Source organism: Oryctolagus cuniculus, chromosome 1 (assembly GCF_051225735.1).
Source record: "Oryctolagus cuniculus isolate XC-2025 breed Fujian yellow rabbit chromosome 1, ASM5122573v1, whole genome shotgun sequence".
Taxonomy (NCBI): Eukaryota; Metazoa; Chordata; class Mammalia; order Lagomorpha; family Leporidae; genus Oryctolagus; species Oryctolagus cuniculus.
The window spans coordinates 74,309,898-74,328,403 of record NC_142867.1 but is presented as its reverse complement, the minus strand read 5'-3'; the positions used below and the strand labels follow the sequence as shown (position 1 = coordinate 74,328,403).

At 42.1% G+C, this 18,506-nt stretch overlaps 2 protein-coding genes across 14 annotated transcripts in view; one reads left to right on the top strand and one right to left on the bottom strand.

Moving 5' to 3' along the window:
- The window catches only part of ANKRD42 (ankyrin repeat domain 42), a 106,369-nt gene that overhangs the window by 32,886 nt on the left and 54,977 nt on the right, over positions 1–18,506 (bottom strand). For all 12 annotated transcript variants that reach the window (XM_089332116.1, XM_089332130.1, XM_089332140.1 and 9 more), the window contains 2 exons: positions 12,836–12,962; positions 9,925–10,069 (listed from right to left, as the gene is read on the bottom strand). In XM_089332116.1, the coding sequence (XP_089188242.1) occupies positions 9,925–10,069; positions 12,836–12,962 (272 nt within the window). The remainder of the gene's footprint in view (positions 1–9,924; positions 10,070–12,835; positions 12,963–18,506) is intronic.
- LOC149128468 (endogenous retrovirus group K member 5 Gag polyprotein-like) lies at positions 13,721–16,031 on the top strand. 2 transcript variants are annotated; one of them, XM_089332157.1, is made up of 2 exons: positions 13,721–13,783; positions 14,430–16,031. In XM_089332157.1, exons 1-2 carry the CDS (start codon positions 13,736–13,738, stop codon positions 16,029–16,031), a joined length of 1,650 nt encoding a protein of 549 aa, XP_089188283.1. In that variant the 5' UTR covers positions 13,721–13,735. The 2 variants fall into 2 exon arrangements, with proteins under 2 accessions (XP_089188283.1, XP_089188282.1); XM_089332156.1 differs by having other exon boundaries at positions 14,427–16,031.

The following is an 18,506-nucleotide window of genomic DNA, read 5'->3' as shown; positions in this document are numbered from 1 at the left end:
CTGGGAAAGCAGTGGAAGATGGTCCAAGTCCTTGGGCCCCTGCACTCACATGGGAGACCCGGAGAAAGCTCCTGGCTTCTGGCTTCGGATTGACGCAGCTCTGGCCGTTGCGGCCATTTGAGGAGTGAACCAACGGAGGGAGGACCTCTCTCTGTCTCTTCCTCTCACTGTCTGTAACTCTATCTCTCAAATAAATGGATAAAATCTTAAGTAAATAAATAAACAAGTAAATAAATAAATAAATTCATAATTCCTGTTATGAAAAGAGCCAAGGTTCAAAAGACCAGAGATTGAATATTGCAGTTAGCATTACTAACTGAAAGAATTTAGAAAAGTCACTCAACCTCTCAGCCTGTTTCCTCATCCATTAAATGGGAGCAGATCCAATGACATACAGTAAGATAACAAGTGAAAGAACTCTGTAAAGGTAAATGAGTGTTATACAATGTTTGGCTTTTACTCATCAGTAAAATGAGCAAAGGGATACTATAACAACTTCTAAGCTGGCTCTTTTCCTTCTTTTGGCTTTAAGGAGGATCTGAAGCTTTCTAAAATAGATTCCATTAAAGCACTTCATTTTGGTTACTTAAAATAGCAGAAAATGCATGGTATCCAGCTGACTCAGAATTCTTACTGATTACTTTGTTTATAAAAAAATTTTTTTCTGGGGATTGGTGGTGGGGTTGAACAGATTAAGTTTCAGTTCGAGATACCTGTATCCCATATCAGAGTACCTAATTCAGGTCCTGACTACTCCACGCTTCTGATCCAGCTTCCTGCTAATGTACTTGGGAGGCAGCAGATGATAGCCCAGGTACTTGGGTTACTGCCATCCATGTGGGAGACCCAGATGGAGTTCCTGGCTCCTAGCTTTAGCCTGGCCTAATCCTGGCTATTGTGAGAATTTGGGAATGGATCAGCAGATGGAAAATCTCTCTCACACACACACATACACAAACACTTGCTCACTCTTGCTTCATCTCTCTACCTTTCAAATAAATAAGTCAATCTTTGAAACAAAAAAAAGTTTTTTTCCTGAGGCCAGAGTTGTGGAGTAGCAGGTAAAGCTGCCAACTGCAATGCTGGCATCCCATATGGGTACTGGTTCAGGTCCCAGCTGCTCCACTTCCTATCCAGCTCCCTGCTAATGTGTCTGGGAAAGGATGGCCCAAGTATTTGGGCCCCAGTGCCCACATGCTAGATCCAGAAGAAGCTCCTGGCTCTTGGTTTCAATCTGGCCCAGCCATAGTCATTGCAGCCATCTGAGGAGTGAACCAGCGTATAGAGAATCTCTATCTCTCCCTCTCTCTCTAACTATACTTTTAAAATAAATAAAATAGGGGGTGGAGCCAAGATGGCGGAATAGTGAGGGCGCACACTGATAGTCCGGGAATAGATAGTTTAATAAAAGTGGAGTTACTGTAGTCTCAGGAAAAGGCTCAGGAAAAAATTGCAGAGGAAACTCTTCCGGATCTAGTGGATGTGACACAGAGGACCTACGGGGAGAGCAAGGTCACCCACCGCATGGAAGCCCAGCTGCAGAGTCTGCACGCCAGCACTGGAAGGGGAGGTGAGACAAAAACCTTGGTAACCCGAGACATTGGCGGGGAAAGGCAGAAAGAGCCTAGAGGGAACGAGGCCTGAAGCCCCGCTGGGGAAAGTTCACCAGGCTGACTGGAGGAGAGAAATAAAACAAATAAATAAGTGGAACCAGCATGGACACTAGCCTCTCTTTCCACTCACCTTACAAAGCCGAGCAAGACAAAGAGCAGGCGCCATTTTGGACATACGTAAAGTGGTGCCTGCCATCAGCCAAGCAGAAAAACCTGACTCTAGTGGGGAGAAATAACAGGAGGTTAGGACCTAGTGAAAGTGTGCAGCTAACAAACTAAGACTGTGAAAATCGGGGGGGGGGGGGCGCGAGAGAACTCACCGAGTACACAAATTCGGTAACCTTGGCAACCCGGTGAGAGACTGCGGAGAAATTTGAGACCAAACTGAGGGCTGCATAAACTCTTTGTATGGTCCCAGGGGTAGAGTAGACGAATACCCACAGGGGCCAGATTTCATACATCAACTACCCTCAACTCCACTCAGCTGTGTGGAATTACTTCCCAACTGAGTCAAAAAAAGAGAGAGAGAGAGCAAGCGAGCGAGAGAACAATCTGGGTGAGTGATCTTTGGCACACCCTTAACCCTGAAGAACCCAAATAGAGCTCTCTGGCCACTCCCATCACAGCCTCTAAGGATCCATCAAAAGCAGACAGTCCACTTAATCTACAGTCATGGTATAACGAGAAAAAGCACCACAGCGAAGAAACCAAAGAATATCTCCACAATGCCAAACAACAAACGCAGAAACCGAGGTAACAAGAACAAGAAAGAAACTATGATGCCCCCAAATGAAAAAGACACCCCAATTCAAGATTATAAAGATGATGAGATAGAATAAATGCAAGAAATGGATCTCAAAAAATTGATAAGAACATTAAGAAGTTCTCAAAAACAAATTCTTGAACTACAGAAATCCTTAATGGACAGGATAGAAAATCTCTCTCACGAAAATGAAATATTAAGGAGGAATCAAAATGAAATGCAGAAACTAGTAGAACAGGAAACTGTGATAGTGACAAGAAATCATAACGAAATGAAGAATTCAATAGATTAAATGACAAACACATCAGAGAGCCTTAAAAACAGAATGGGTGAAGCAGAAGAGAGAATATCAGACTTAGAAGACAGAGAACAGGAAAGTATACAGTCAAACCAAAGAAAAGAAGAGGAAATTAGAAATCTAAAAAATATTGTCGGGAATCTACAGGATACTATTAAAAAAAACAACATTCAGGTTCTAGGAGTTCCTGAAGGCATGGAGAGAGAGAACAGATTAGAAGACCTTTTTAGTGAGATACTAGCAGAAAATTTCCCAGGTTTGGAGAAGGACAGAGACATCCTAGTACAGGAAGCTCATGGAATGCCTAATAAACATGACCAAAAGAGATCCTCACCACAACACATTGTAATTAAACTCACCACAGTGAAACATAAAGAAAAGATCCTAAAATGTGCAAGAGAGAAACGTCAGATTACTCTCAGAGGATCTCCAATTAGACTCACAGCTCACTTCTCATCAGAAACCCTACAAGCTAAGAGGGAATGGCAAGACATAGCCCAGGTACTAAGAGAGAAAAACTGCCAGCCCAGAATATTATATCCTGCAAAGCTCTCATTTGTGAATGAAGGTGAAATAAAGACCTTTCATAGCAAACAGAAATTGAAAGAATTTGTCGCCACTCGTCCAGCCCTGCAAAAAATGCTTAAAGATGTGCTACAAAGAAACACAGAAACACAGCCACCAATATGAAAGAAGGTAAAGGAAGAAAACCTATGAGTAAAAGATCATAGGAAGCTCAAAGCATATACTAGAAAATATCTTTGGGAAAATGGCAGGGCAAAGCCACTACTTACCAATAGTCACATTGAACGTTAATGGACTCAACTCTAGTTAAAAGGCACAGACTGGCTGAATGGATTAAGGAAGAAAACCCATCTATTTGCTGCTTACAAGAAACACCTCTTTCCAACAAAGATGCATGCAGACTGAAAGTGAAAGGTTGGAAAAAGATATTCCATGCCAAAAGAAATGAAAAAAAAAAAAAAGCAGGTGTAGCCATATTAATATCAGACAAAATAAACTTTAACACAAAAACTGTTAAGAGAGACAAAGAGGGACACCATATAATGATTAAGGGTTCAATTCAACAGGAAGATGTAACTATTATAAATGTATATGCACCTAATTACAGGGCACCAGTTTATTTAAAAGTTATGTTAAGGGACTTAAAGGGAGACTTAGATTCCAATACAATAGTACTGGGGACTTCAATACTCCACTCTCAGAAATAGACAGATCAACAGGACAGAAGATCCACAAGGAAACAGCAGATTTAATCGACACTATTGCCCAAATGGATCTAACAGATATCTACAGAACTTTCAATCCTACATTTAAAGATTTTACATTCTTCTCAGCAGTGCATTGAACCTTCTCTAGGATTGACCACATACTAGGCCATAAAGCAAGTCTCAGCAAATTTAAAAGAATTAGAATCATACCATGCAGCTTCTCAGACCATAGTGGAAAGAAGGTGGAAATTAGCAACTCAGGAATCCCTAGAGCATATACAAAAACATGGAGATTGAACAACATGCTCCTGAATGAACACTGGGTCATAGAAGAAATCAAAAGAGAAATCAAAAACTTTCTGGAATTAAATGAGGATAACAACACAACATATCAAAACTTATGGGATACGGCAAAAGCAGTGTTGAGAGGAAAGTTTATAGCAATAGGTGCCTACATCAAGAAATTGGAAAGGCACCAAATAAATGAGCTTTCAATTCATCTCAAGGATCTAGAAAATCTGCAGGAAACCAGACACAAATCTAGTAGGAGAAGAGAAATAATTAAAATCAGAGAAGAAATCAACAGGATTGAATCAAAAAAAAAAAAAAAAAACCTTAAAAAAAATCAGCCAAACGAGGAGCTGGTTTTTTGAAAAAATAAACAAAATTGACACCCCATTGGCCCAACTAACTAAAAAAAGAAAAGACCCAAATCAATAAAATCAGAGATGAAAAAGGAAACGTAACAACAGACACCACAGAAATAAAAAGAATCATCAGAAATTACTACAAGGACTTGTATGCCAGCAAACAGGGAAATCTATCAGAAATGGGTAGATTCCTGGACACATGCAATCTACCTAAATTGAACCAGCAAGACATAGAAAACCTAAACAGACCCAAAACTGAGACAGAAATTGAAATAGTAGTAAAGGCCCTCCCAACAAAGAAAAGCCCAGGACCAGATGGATTCACTGCTGAATTCTACCAGACATTTAAAGAAGAACTAATTCCATTTCTTCTAAAACTATTCAGAACAATTGAAAAAGATAGAATCCTCCCAAATTCTTTCTATGAAGCCAGCATCACCTTAATCCCTAAGCCAGAGAAAGATGCAGCATTGAAAGAAAATTACAGACCCATACCCCTGATGAACATAGATGCAAAAATCCTCAATAAAATTCTCGCCAATAGAATGCAACAACACATCAGAAAAATCAGCCACCCAGACCAAGTGGGATTTATCCCTGGTGTGCAGGGATGGTTCAGTGTTTGCAAATCAATCAATGTGATTCACCACATTAACAGACTGCAGAAGAAAAACCATATGATTATCTCAATAGATGCAGAGAAAGCATTCGATAAAATTCAACACCCTTTCATGATGAAAACTCTAAGCAAATTGGGTATGGAAGGAACATTCCTCAATATAATCAGAGCAATTTATGAAAAGCCCACGGCCAGCATGCTACTGAATGGGGAAAAGTTGGAAGCATTTCCACTGAGATCTGGTACCAGACAGGGATGCCCACTCTCACCACTGCTATTCAACATAGTTCTGGAAGCTTTAGCCAGAGCCATCAAGGCAAGAAAAAGAAATTAAAGGGATATGAATTGGGAAGGAAGAAGTCAAACTATCCCTCTTTGCAGACGATATGATTCTTTATTTAGAGCATCCAAAGAACTCTACTAAGAGACTACTGGAACTCATAGAAGAGTTTGGCAAAGTAGCAGGATACAAAATCAATGCACAAAAATCAACAGCCTTTATATACACAGGCAATACCATGGCTGAGAAAGAACTGCTAAGATCAATCCCATTCACAATAGCTACAAAAATAATCAAATACCTTGGAATAAACTTAACCAAGGATGTTAAAGATCTCTACGATGAGAATTACAAAACCTTAAAGAAAGAAATAGAAGAGGATACCAAGAAATGGAAAAATCCTCCATGCTCATGGATTGGAAGAATCAACATCATCAAAATGTCCATTCTCCCAAAAGCAATTTACAGATTCAATGCGATACCAATACACCAATACAAATATACCAAATCCCAAAGACATTCTTCTCAGATCTAGAAAAAATGATGCTGAAATTCATATGGAGACACAGAAGACCTTGAATAGCTAAAGCAACCTTGTACAACAAAAACAAAGCCAGAGGCATCACAATACCAGATTTCAGGACATACTACAGGGCAGTTGTAATCAAAACAGCATGGTACTGGTACAGAAACAGATGGATAGACCAATGGAACAGAATTGAAACACCAGAAATCAACCCAAACATCTACAGCCAACTTATATTTGATCAAGGATCTAAAACCAATTCCTGGAGCAAAGACAGTCTATTCAATAAATGGTGCTGGGAAAACTGGATTTCCACGTGCAGAAGCATGAAGCAAGACCCCTTACACCTTACACAAAAATCCACTCAACATGGATTAAAGACCTAAATATACGACCTGACACCATCAAATTATTAGGGAACATTGGAGAAACCCTGCAAGATATTGGCACTGGCAAAGACTTCCTAGAGAAAACCCTGGAGTTGCAGGCAGTCAAAGCCAAAATTAACTATTGGGATTGCACCAAATTGAGAAGTTTCTGTACTGCAAAAGAAACAGTCAGGAGAGTGAAGAGGCAACCAACAGAATGGGAAAAAAATATTTGCAAACTATGCTACAGAGAAAGGATTAATAACCAGAATCTACAAAGAGATCAAGAAACTCCACAACAACAAAACAAACAACCCAATTAAGAGATGGGCCTAGGACATCAATAGACATTTTTCAAAAGAGATTGAAATCCAAATGGCCAACAGGCACATGAAAAAATGTTCAAGATCACTAGCAATTAGGGAAATGCAAATCAAAACCACAATGAGGTTCCACCTCACCCCGGTGAGAATGGCTTACATTCAGAAATCTACCAACAACAGATGCTGAAGAGGATGTGGGGGAAAAGGGACACTAACCCACTGTTGGTGGGAATGCAAACTGGTAAACCACTATGGAAGTCTGTCTGGAGATTCCTCAGAAACCTGAATATAACCCTACCATTCAACCCAGCCATCCCACTCCTTGGAATTTACCCAAAGGAAATTAAATCGGGAAACAAAAAACAGTCTGCACCTTAATGTTTACTGCAGCTCAATTTACAATAGCTAAGACCGGGAATCAACCTAAATGTCCATCAACAGTAGACTGGTAAAGAAATTATGGGATATGTACCCTATAGAATACTATACAGCAGTCAAAAACAATGAAATCTGGTCATTTGCAACAAAATGGAGGAATCTGGAACACATTATGCTGAGTGAAATAAGCCAGTCCCAAAGGGACAAATACCATATCAGTGACAACTAACCGAGCACCAAAAAGGAAACCTGTTAAAGTGAAATGGACACTATGAGAAATGATGACTTGATCAGCCCTTGCCCTGACTGTTGATGAACAACTTAAAATGTTATCCCTCTTAGTATTTTTGCTTGTTTGTTCTACTTAATACTATTGGTTGAATACTGTAATTAATACACAGTTATTCTTAAGTGTTGAAACTTAACTGAAAAGTGATCCCTGTTAAATATAAGAGTGGGAATAAGAGAGGGAGGAGATGTACAATTTGGGACATGCTCAAGCTGACTTGCCCCTAACGGTAGAGTTAGAAACATACCAGAGGATTCCAATTCAATCCCATCAAGGTGGCATGTACCAATGCCATCTCACTAGTCCAAGGGATCAATTTCTGTTCACAATTTATCATAATGACAGGACTAAGAGTCAAAGGGATCACATAAACAAGACTAGTGTCTGCAAATACTAATTGATAGAATAGCAAAGGGAGAGAAAGATCCAACAAGGGAAGCGGGATACACAGCAGACCCATAGAATGGCAGATGTCCTAAACAGCACTCTGACCTCAGATCTGACCTCAGAATCAGCCCTTAAGGCATGTGGATCCGGCTGAAAAGCCCATGAGAGTATTTCAGGCATGGAAAGCCAAGACACCCTGGCAAAAAAAAAAAAAAAAAAAAAAAAAAAAAAAAGAAAGAAAAGAAAGAAAGAAAAAGAAAATGACCTAAATGAAAGATCTCTGCGAGTGAGATTCCAATGGAAAGAACAGGTCATCAAAGAAGGAGGTACCTTTCTCTGAAGGGAGAGAACTTCCACTTTGACTACAACCTTGTCTAAATATGATCAGAGACGGTGAACTCAAAAGGCTTCCTTAGCTTTGGCAACTCATGACAAGAGCCTAGGTGAATACTGATGCCATAAACAAGTGTGTCAATTTCTTAAGTCAACAACAGGAGTCACTGTGTACTTACTCCTCATGTAGGATCTCTCTCCTTAATGTGCTGTACATTGTGATTTAATGTTATAACTAGTACTCAAACAGTATTTTTCACTTTGTGTTTCTATGTGGGTGCAAACTGTTGAAATCTTTACTTAATATATCCTAAACTGATCTTCTGTATATAAAGAGAATTGAAAATGGATCTTGATGTGAATGGAAGGGGAGAGGGAGTGGGAAAGGGGAGGGTTGCAGGTGGGAGGGAATTTATGGGGGGGAAGACATTGTAATCCATAAGCTGTACTTTGGAAATTTATATTCATTAAATAAAAGTTAAAAAAAAAAAAGAAAAAAGAGCATATATGAGTGTAACCTCATCCTAAGGGTTGTACAAAAACAATAAAATAAATCTAGTGCCTGCTGTATACAACAAAAATGATTTGCTGTGGCATCACAGGCATAGACAAATGAGTGTAAACACTGAGAATTACATATTTGTACATCTGATCTTTTTTTAAGTGCAGATTTTTTTAATTATTTAAATGGCAGAGGAGCAGAGCAGTCGTGTGGAAGAGAGAGGGAGAGAGAGGGAGAATGAATGAGAGAATGAGAATACTCCCATGTGCTGGTTTCTTCCCAAATACCTATAAAAGCTGGATCTGAGCCAGGCCAGAGCCAGGAGCCTCATACTCTAGTATTCCATCTGGGTCTCTCATGTGGATGACAGGGACTCAACCACTTGGGCCATTCCCTGCCTCTCCCAGGGTGCGCACGGCAGGAAGTCAGACTCAGGAGCAGAGCAGGGAGGTGAGCCCAAGCGTTTTGTTACAGGATATGGGTGTCGGAAGTTGCACCTTCACTGCCACACCTGACACCTGCCCCGTACACCTGATTGTTTTGTCCTGGCACTTGTTTGTTGTGGATTGTCATTTGGAGCCACTTGTTAATATGAAGCATATGTTAAAACATGTGGTTAAGGTAGCCAGAGAAAATACAGGAAGGTCAGTGGTATTTGAATGTCAGATAAATCATGAACAGTTATTTCGTATAAGTATATCCCATGAAATATTTGTGACGTATTTTTACGGAAAATTATTCATTATTTAGCTGAAACTCAAGTTTAACGTGAAGTCTTGTGATTTTACTTCTAACTCTGACCACATTACATGCTGAGAAATAGTTACAGCTGTGACAGCCCAGGGGCGAAATCCCATCAGGCCCAGAGATGGTGGTAATACTTCCTGCTAATTAGAAAACTCGCTTGTGATGGTAGTTCAAAAGGGTTGTGGGAAAGGGGATTAAAATATGTTTTATTGTGTAAAAATTTTCTGAAACCCATGTATAGTTTTTTATAATGCACATTAACTTTATGAAGATGCTTTGTATATTTGTTTTCAAAAATTTGTTGCACCAAAATAAACTTACCTTTTAAAAAATTTAAAAAATAAATAAATGAAATAAAATAAAATAAATCTTTAAGAAAGAAAAAGCATTTTCCTTACATGGTACATAATAACAACAACACTTGCTACACACTTAAGTCCCAGGCTGCTATTCTAACTAAATGTATACAGATATATGTGTGTGTGGATGACTTTCCCAAGTCAAAAAAAGGTTGTAGCCAGGATCCATACCCAAACAACCCCATACAAAGCTTGTACTCTTAGTTACTCTTATACTGTTTTTCAAGAAAAATAAATGTGTTAAGAAGGATACTAACCAAAGACACAAAGTTGGAGACCTGAATTTTTTCCAGCCTTTCCTTGAGTTTATCCACCTCTGCTCGATATTCATCCAGCTGACATTCTAATTTTTCTCTACGTAGTCGTTCGTATTCCAGCTGGCCCTGCAGCTCTGAGATGGTCCTGCCAAAAAGAATTTTGTTTTCAATTAACCTCCAATGTCAGCTAACAATTCTGGTAATAGTAGAAAGCATCCACACAATGTATTTAAGACAAATAAGACTAAGAAACCATTTATTCAACAATTATATATTCAGATTCTACAAAGAACCAGCACTATCCAGGCCAAAATCTGCCTTAGCTTAGTAATGGGAGGAAGATAGACAGGAAAGAAAATAAATAAGAAAACAGATACATATGTGAGAGGCACTAAGTCTTAAGGGAGGAAAAATAAAGAAAGAGTAATACAAAATGTTGTAGAGGAGTCCATTAACACTTCATATACAGTGGCTAGGGAAGGCTTTACTGAGAAAGTGGCTTTGAGCAAAGAAAAAATAGAGAACCATGTAGACATCAAGGGAATAGCATTCCAGAGTAAACAACAAATGGAAAGGCCCTAAGGCAGAATTATACCTGATGAAACACAAGAAAATCAAGGCCAATGTGGCTAGAGTAGTTTAAAGAATAAAAGGAGGGGGGTCCAGTGCTGTGATGTAGTAGGTTAAGCTTCCACCTGCGGTCTGGCATTCTATATGGGCACCAGTTCGAGACCTGGATGCTCCACTTCCAATCCAGCTTTCTTCTATGGCCTGAGAGAGCAGTAATAGATGGCCCAAGTTCTTGGGCCCCTGCACCCATGTGGGAGACCTGGAAGAAGCTCCTGGCTCCTGACTTCGGATCAGCCCAGCTCCGGCTGTTGCAGCCAGTTGGAGAGTGAACCATCAGATGGAAGACCTCTCTCTCTCTCTCTGCCTCTCCTACTCTCTCTCTCTCTCTCTGCCTCTCCTTCTCTCTGTGTTTAACTATAACTTCCAAGTAAATAAATAAATAAATCTTTTAAAAAATAGAATATTTTAGCCTAAGGGTTTATTTTCTATTTAAATTCCTAAAGTACCCATCCATAGAAGGAGAACACATTAATTTTATGGACAATTTAGATGTTAACTCTGAATTCATTTACCAGGTATTTTTCTGAGGCTAGGTTGTCGCTCCCCGTCTTCGTGGGGGAACGACACTAAACGCTGCCTAGGCTTCATATCCGAGTCACGGCACCATTATGTCGCTCCCCCTCTTCATGGAGGAACGACACAGGACCCTGCGCTGTTCTTTCGTCTGCTCGGCCCTCCCCGGGTTTGCTGCTGGTTCTTCCCGGGTTGGCTACTGTCCCTTCCACCTCCGTGGAAGGGTGGTTCCCCCTGCCACATTCCCCACTTCCGCGGGGGAGTGGCACTCCGCCAGCCGGCTCTCTCGGGGGCTGCACAGGTGTTCCCCTTAGATGTTCCCCTTAGATGTTCCCCATAGATGTTCCTGGTGCATGCCGTCTCTCTCCTCCTTTATAGTCCTCCTCCGCCAATCCTAACTCGGCTGCCCACACGCCGAGTACGCTGCTCTCCTCCAATCAATAGCAAGTCCTACAGTTTATTAGTTGAACTGGAGGCAGCTGTGCGGAAGCTGTTTACTTCTCTCCCAGCGCCATATTGTGGGAGAGCAGATGCATAGAATAAGTCCTAATTCCAGTAACTCAGTCTAGTTCGGTTTGCTCCCCACATAGGTTAAAAGGAAAGAGGAGGAAAAGGAAATAGGACATTCTAAGAATATGAGGTAAAGACACACAACCAAAGGCAAAGGGCAGGAAAAGCACATAATAAGGGAGGGAATCCATATATGCTTCTCATTATAGACCCATACTTGGTCAAAGTAGAAGTCCTCTTCTGTCGCCCTTTGTTCTCTGTCCACTCCAGAAAACAAAGACAAGCAGAGAGGCAATGAGAGCAAAGAGGCACAAGGCATCCTCTATTCCAGCAGCCATTAATTAATTGGAAAGGCACTCAATGTCCAGAGAGCCAATTTGGGGTACAGGAAATGAAAAGTGAAGACAGCCATGCTACTATTCACTCACTGCCTCTAGACACAGAGTATACAGAGTACTATATTCAGTGAATACAGATCTGGGTCTCAGGTTCATAAGTGGGTGGCACAATCTGATGGGGATGTTTAAAGACTGTGTTACTTGCGATTGAAAAAGCTCAAAGTTGCAGTGGTCTCAAAAAAACCTCAACTCCATATGAAATGTCAGTTTTGCAAAATGGAAAGTTCTGGAAATTGGCTACACAATGATGTGAATTTACTTAACACTACTGACTGAGACACTTAAAATGATTGAGATGGTGGCCGTCGCCGCAGCTCACTAGGCTAATCCTCCGCCTAGCGGCGCCGGCACACCGGGTTCTAGTCCCGGTTGGGGCGCCGGATTCTGTCCCGGTTGCCCCTCTTCCAGGCCAGCTCTCTACTGTGGCCAGGGAGTACAGTGCAGGATGGCCCAGGTGCTCGGGCCCTGCACCCCATGGGAGACCAGGAAAAGCACCTGGCTCCTGGCTCCTGCCATCGGATCAGCGCGGTGCGCCGGCCGCAGCGTGCTGGCCGCGGCAGCCATTGGAGGGTGAACCAACGGCAAAAGGAAGACCTTTCTCTCTGTCTCTCTCTCTCACTGTCCACTCTGCCTGTCAAAAAAAAAAAAAAAATGATTGAGATGGTAAATTTTGCTACAGGTATTTTACCACAATTTTTAAAAAAATCTTAACTCCTTCTCCATCTGGGAGCTTGGGAGGAAACAGAACAGAATCTAATACCTTTTGGCAGGGTTACAGAACAAGTTGCTGATTAACAAAGCCTCACATGGCACTGAGAGATGTAACTAAACACAAATCATTAAAATTTTAGGGACATTACTTTTCAGATTCAATATGTTCTTTCTTCTGCTTTAAATCTTCCTCTGTTATCCCTCCCAACTGTTTATAGTTGCTTGCAGCAATTTCCAGAAGGTGTCTCAATTCTACAATTTTCTTATAAGCTCTCACTGCAAGACAGAGTTGAATAGGAACCTAATTTAGGCAAATAAGTCCTTGCTCATTTTCAAAGACACAACAGAAATCTAAGCACAAGCAAGATTAAAAAAAAAAAAGACAAATTAGACTTCATCAAAATTAAAAACTTCTGAACTGTAAAGATACCATCAAGAAAGTTAAAATAGATTCCACAGAATGAGAGAAAATATATGCAAATCATGTATCTGAAAAAGGACCTGTATTCACAGGTACTTCTACAACTTAGTAATAAAAAGAAAAACCACTCAGTTGAAAAACGGGCAAACGATTTGAATAGACTTTTCTCCAAGGAAGACATACAAGTGGTCAATAAGCACATTAGTTACTAGGGAAACACCAATTAAAACTATAATGAGACACCACTTCACATGAGTAAGACAACAGTAAATAAGTTTAAGTAAAAATGTTAAAAAATTATAACATTTATACATTGTTGGTGAGAAGGTAAAATGGTTCAACCAGTCTGGAAAACAGTTGGCAGTTCCTTATAATCCTGATGACTGACAATTCCACTCCTGTGGGGAGCAATTCGGACTATACTGTTACTGGAATTAAGATTTATTCTATGCATCTGCTCTCCCACAATATGGCGCTGGGAGAGAAGTAAACAGCTTCTACCCAGCTGCCTCTCACCAACTTGACAAGCTGCAGGAGCTGCTCCTGATTGGAGGAGAGCGGCGTGCTCGGCGTGTGGGCAGCCGAGTTGGGATTGGTGGAGAGGACTATATAGGAGGAGAGAGACGGCATGGTGGGGTGGGTTGGTTGGAGAGTGCGTTGGAGAGTTCGCGGGGAAGTTCGTTACTTCGTTCTTTCTCATTTCTCTCTACTCATTCTTGCTTTGGGAGTTTGCTGTTTACTTATTCTTACTTTACTATAGAAAGGACTTGTAAAGAAAGGGAACAACAAGCGCCCGGTCCGGTGCGGCTCCTCCGCGTGCGGAGGAGCAGCAAGTGGTGCCGTGACTCGGATAGGAAACCTAGGAGGGAAAGACCGGGAAGAAGTGGGAAATTACTGGAGAGAGAGACTAGCAAAGAGCCTAGGGGAAGGCCGGACGGAAAGAGTGCCGGTGAAAAGCTAGTCAGAACCTAGGAAAAAAGCCGCGGGGGAAGAAAATTAGAAGCTAGGAAGGAGGTATTAACTGGGAACGTCTGGGAGACTCAGTCTTCCATTACGCTCACTGCTCCAACATGTCACAGACGGTACAGACAATGGAGTTCTTTGGCTACTCTTTGCCCACTGGCTACCTCTTCCTCCTCCTGGGCACCATCCTCTGTTTCTCCCTAAAGATCATCTATGGGCTAAATATGGTTTCTCTCTCTCTCTCTTCCTACTCCCCACCTCGTCGCAGCTTTTCCTCTAAGCAAGGGAAACGAGGGGGGAGGAAAATTCATGCATTCGTAAGAGCAATCGTAGAGACGTCCCCCTGGTTTCCACAGCAGTGGAGGCAGGTGGGACGGAAAATGCGCGAGGCTGGGGAACCGATAGAAGTGCTGAAGCTGTGGCAACTCGTTGATCAGGTGCTTCAGAACCCCACGGAAGGGATCGAGTTGTTGCTTAATGAGGGGAGTGAAATGCAGGAAGAATTATGGCAGGGCAGCCAGGCGAGCAACTATTGTAACGAACAAGTGAGAAGAAAATCAAAGAAGGATTTAGAGAGCCAGGAAGCTTATGGGGGGGAGAAGGAAGCTGAGGAGGGAACCTCGCCCCCGAGAGAGATGCCTGGCCATACAAGGCTGGCAAATTCAACCATAAAGGATGAATCACCACCCCGGTATCGCCCATTGGTACTACCAAAGTTTCCTCCTGTAAAGAAAAGCCCCTTTTTTCCCCATGAGATTGAAGAGTGGGAGGAAGAAGGAGTGATGGAGGGAGTAGGTATGCAGGAGGAGCTAGAAAGGCCAAGAACCGAAAACAAGCAAAGGGGAGCTGTTTATAGAAAACCTGCTTGGGAGCAGTACCAGGAACCAGGCCAGGTGTTTCCTGTAATTCAGGATCCACAGGGAAACAGGGGATGGACGCCTCTTGACCATAAATTACTTAAAGAGTTGCAGCAATCAGTACAATTGTATGGGCCCCATGCAAGTTACACTCAGGCAATCCTTGATAACATCGGGCAGCAAGGCCTAATACCTGAGGATTGGAGAAACTTAGTAAAGGCGGTGTTAGGCGGGGGTGACTTCCTCTTGTGGCTAGCTGCCTATAAAGAATTTGCGCGAGAATATTCAAAGCAGAACTATCAAACAGGGAATCAAGCATGGGATGAGGAAATGTTAAATGGAGAAGGGCGATTTGCCAGTCCCGATGAGCAGGCCCGATTACCAACAGCTGTCCTCTTACAGGTGCGAGAAATAGTAAGAAGAGCCTGGAAGGTGATACCCAGAAAAGGAGAAGTAAGACACAGCCTAACTAAGATAGTACAGGGCCCTACTGAGCCTTACGCTGATTTCGTGAACCGATTAATGGAAGCAGCAGGAAACATTTTCGAAACCGTGGAAGAAGCAATGCCCTTAGTCAAAAGATTGGCGTATGAGCAGGCCAATAAAACATGTCGGGAAGCTCTTAGACCATGGCAGCATAAGGACATCCCTACCTTTTTGAAAATCTGTAGGGATGTCATGGATGATGTAGTTTCTGGATCACATGCTGCAGTAGCAGTAACCCGACAATTCAGACAGAACATGAGGGGACGTATATGCTTTAGATGTGGTCGAGAAGGGCATCTAATGAGGGAATGTAGGGCCAGATTTCCAGCCCGAGATCGGCAGGGCATAGAGAACTCGAGAAGACCAGGCCTTTGCCCACGCTGTAGAAGAGGAAATCATTGGGTCAGTGAATGTTACTTTAAAATAAACAGCGCAGGCAATCCCCAGAGGATGCCAAATGAGCCGGGCCCCATAAGAAGATCAGGTGTATATGGTCAACAGCAAAAAAACGGAATGTGGGCCCCTGCACCCCGGGGCCAAAACAATCGGTGGGTGCCACGGTCCCAAAACCAAATATTTACCGCGCAGAGTTACGAGCCACCGAATATTCGGTACTGACACCTCAAATGGGGCCACAAGCCATAGAGGTGAGGGCAGAAACAATTTCAGCGGAGCATAACGGACTTGGAATAATCGTAGGAAAAGAAACAAATGCTTTGAGAGGCCTAATGGTCATCACCGGAGTCATTCAATTACCTTGTGATAAGTTAAAAGTGCTAATACAATCTACAAAGGGTATTATTCAAATCAAACCAGAAGAACCTGTGGCTCAAATACTGATCATGATTGGAGCGCAGGATGTTAATGGACCCCAAGGGGAGAAATTTGCAGCCTTGTCCCTATCTCTAGCAGATCGACCTCTGTGGACCTTAACCATTAGAGGAAAGTCAATTCAGGGCCTGCTAGACACAGGTGCGGATGTAAGTATAATTTCGGAAAATGATTGGCCGAAGTCATGGCCCCTTCAGCCAGGAGATAATACTTTAGTAGGCCTAGGTGCGGCCATGACACCATCAAGGAGTGCTCAGGTGCTTCATTGGCAGGATCAAGAAGGGAACAAGGGAAATGTGCAACCTTATGTTAGTGCACTCCCCATCACATTATGGGGAAGAGACATTTTAGAACAATTGGGACTGACGTTAACAAATGAGGATCAATTGGAGAGTTCTACAGGACGGCGTATTATGTATAAAAAGGGATATCAGGAGAGAGGATTAGGCTCCAGAGAAGGCAGAAGGGACCTAGCCCAGCCCATAGGCGATTTTAAAAGACAGGACACGGGTTTTTCGTGGGGGCCACTGAGATGCAGCCGCTGCCATTGTCATGGCTGGACAACAAGCCAAAGTGGATACCACAGTGGCCCCTTACCCAGGAAAAGTTGGCTGCGGTAAATGATATAGTATCACAACAATTAGAGGCAGGCCATTTGCAACCATCAACCTCCCCATGGAATACGCCAATATTCGTGATAAAGAAAAAATCAGGGAAATACCGGTTGTTGCATGATTTACGGGCTGTTAATCAGCAGATGCAACCCATGGGGGCATTGCAACCCGGACTCCCGGTTCCTACTATGATCCCAAAGCATTGGCCACTAATAGTACTCGATCTAAAGGACTGCTTTTTTAGCATACCTCTACATGAACAAGACACTCAGAGGTTTGCTTTCACCGTACCTTCCATTAATCATCAAGGTCCCGACAAAAGATATGAATGGAAGGTGCTTCCCCAAGGAATGACCAACAGTCCTGCCATATGCCAGCTATATGTTGACCAGGCAGTAGAGCCGGTTCGACAACAGTGCCCAAAGGTACAAATTTTACACTACATGGATGACTTGTTAATAACGGCCGAAAGTGAAAGTCACCTAATGGAAGCATATAAGCTGCTGCTATTATATTTGGAAAAAGTTGGGTTACAAGTAGCGCCAGAGAAAATACAAAAAGGGGAAGTAGTACAGTACTTAGGACTTAAAGTAACTTCTGAAAAGGTAACCCCATTAGAATTTGAAATTGCAATAGATGGGTTACAGACCCTTAATGACTTCCAAAAATTATGTGGCAATTTAAATTGGTTGAGGCCCTATTGTAAATTAACTACCGAAGATATGATGCCATTATTCAATATTTTAGAAGGAGATGCCCAGCTTGATTCCCCTCGTAGATTGACAATAGAAGCCCGCTTGGCGTTACAGAAAATTGAAAAACAAATTAAAGCAATGCAGATGGAAAGATGTGATCCACAACAAGCCCTAGAAATATTAATTTTTATGGAACAGCTGTATCCCTTCGCAGTCATTTGGCAAGGAGGACCCTTGTTGTTTGTATACCCACATTCACATGCACCGCGTGTACTATACACCCAAGGCATTGCGGTGGCCGATTTAATATTAACAGCAATAAAAAAGGCGACAGAAATGGCGGGGAAGACTCCAAAGCGATGTGTAGTTCCCTTTGCTCAAGAGGCAGTAGAAGCCTTTACAAGGGAATGCTGGCAATGGGCATACATAGTTCTCATTCTACAAATAGAGATTGACAATCACTACCCTCGCCATCCATTTGTTAACTTCTGCACACAGGTTTCAATAAAACGGGTGCAGAAGGTGCGAAGGGATCCAATTCAAGGGGCAGTTACCGTATTTACGGATGGAGCTAAAGGCGGAACAGGAGCAGCTATATTTAACAATCAACGATATTTCGTTTTAACAGCATCCCCTTCTCCACAACATGCAGAATTAGCTATTATCGCAACAGTATTACGCAGAGAGAGTGCACCCATGAATATTTTGTCTGATAGTGCATATGTGGTGAATGCAGTTCAGATGCTCGCTACACAGTGCCTTATTCTTAAATCCTCCTCAGTCTATTCTTATCTAAGTGAAATTCAGGGGTTATTAAATCAAAGAGAGCATGCTATTTACATAGGCCACATAAGAGCTCATTCTAATTTACCTGGCCCACTTACTCGAGGAAACATGATGGCAGATCACTATTCAAGATTCTTGCTTGCATGCACCGCTTTGGAACAAGCTAA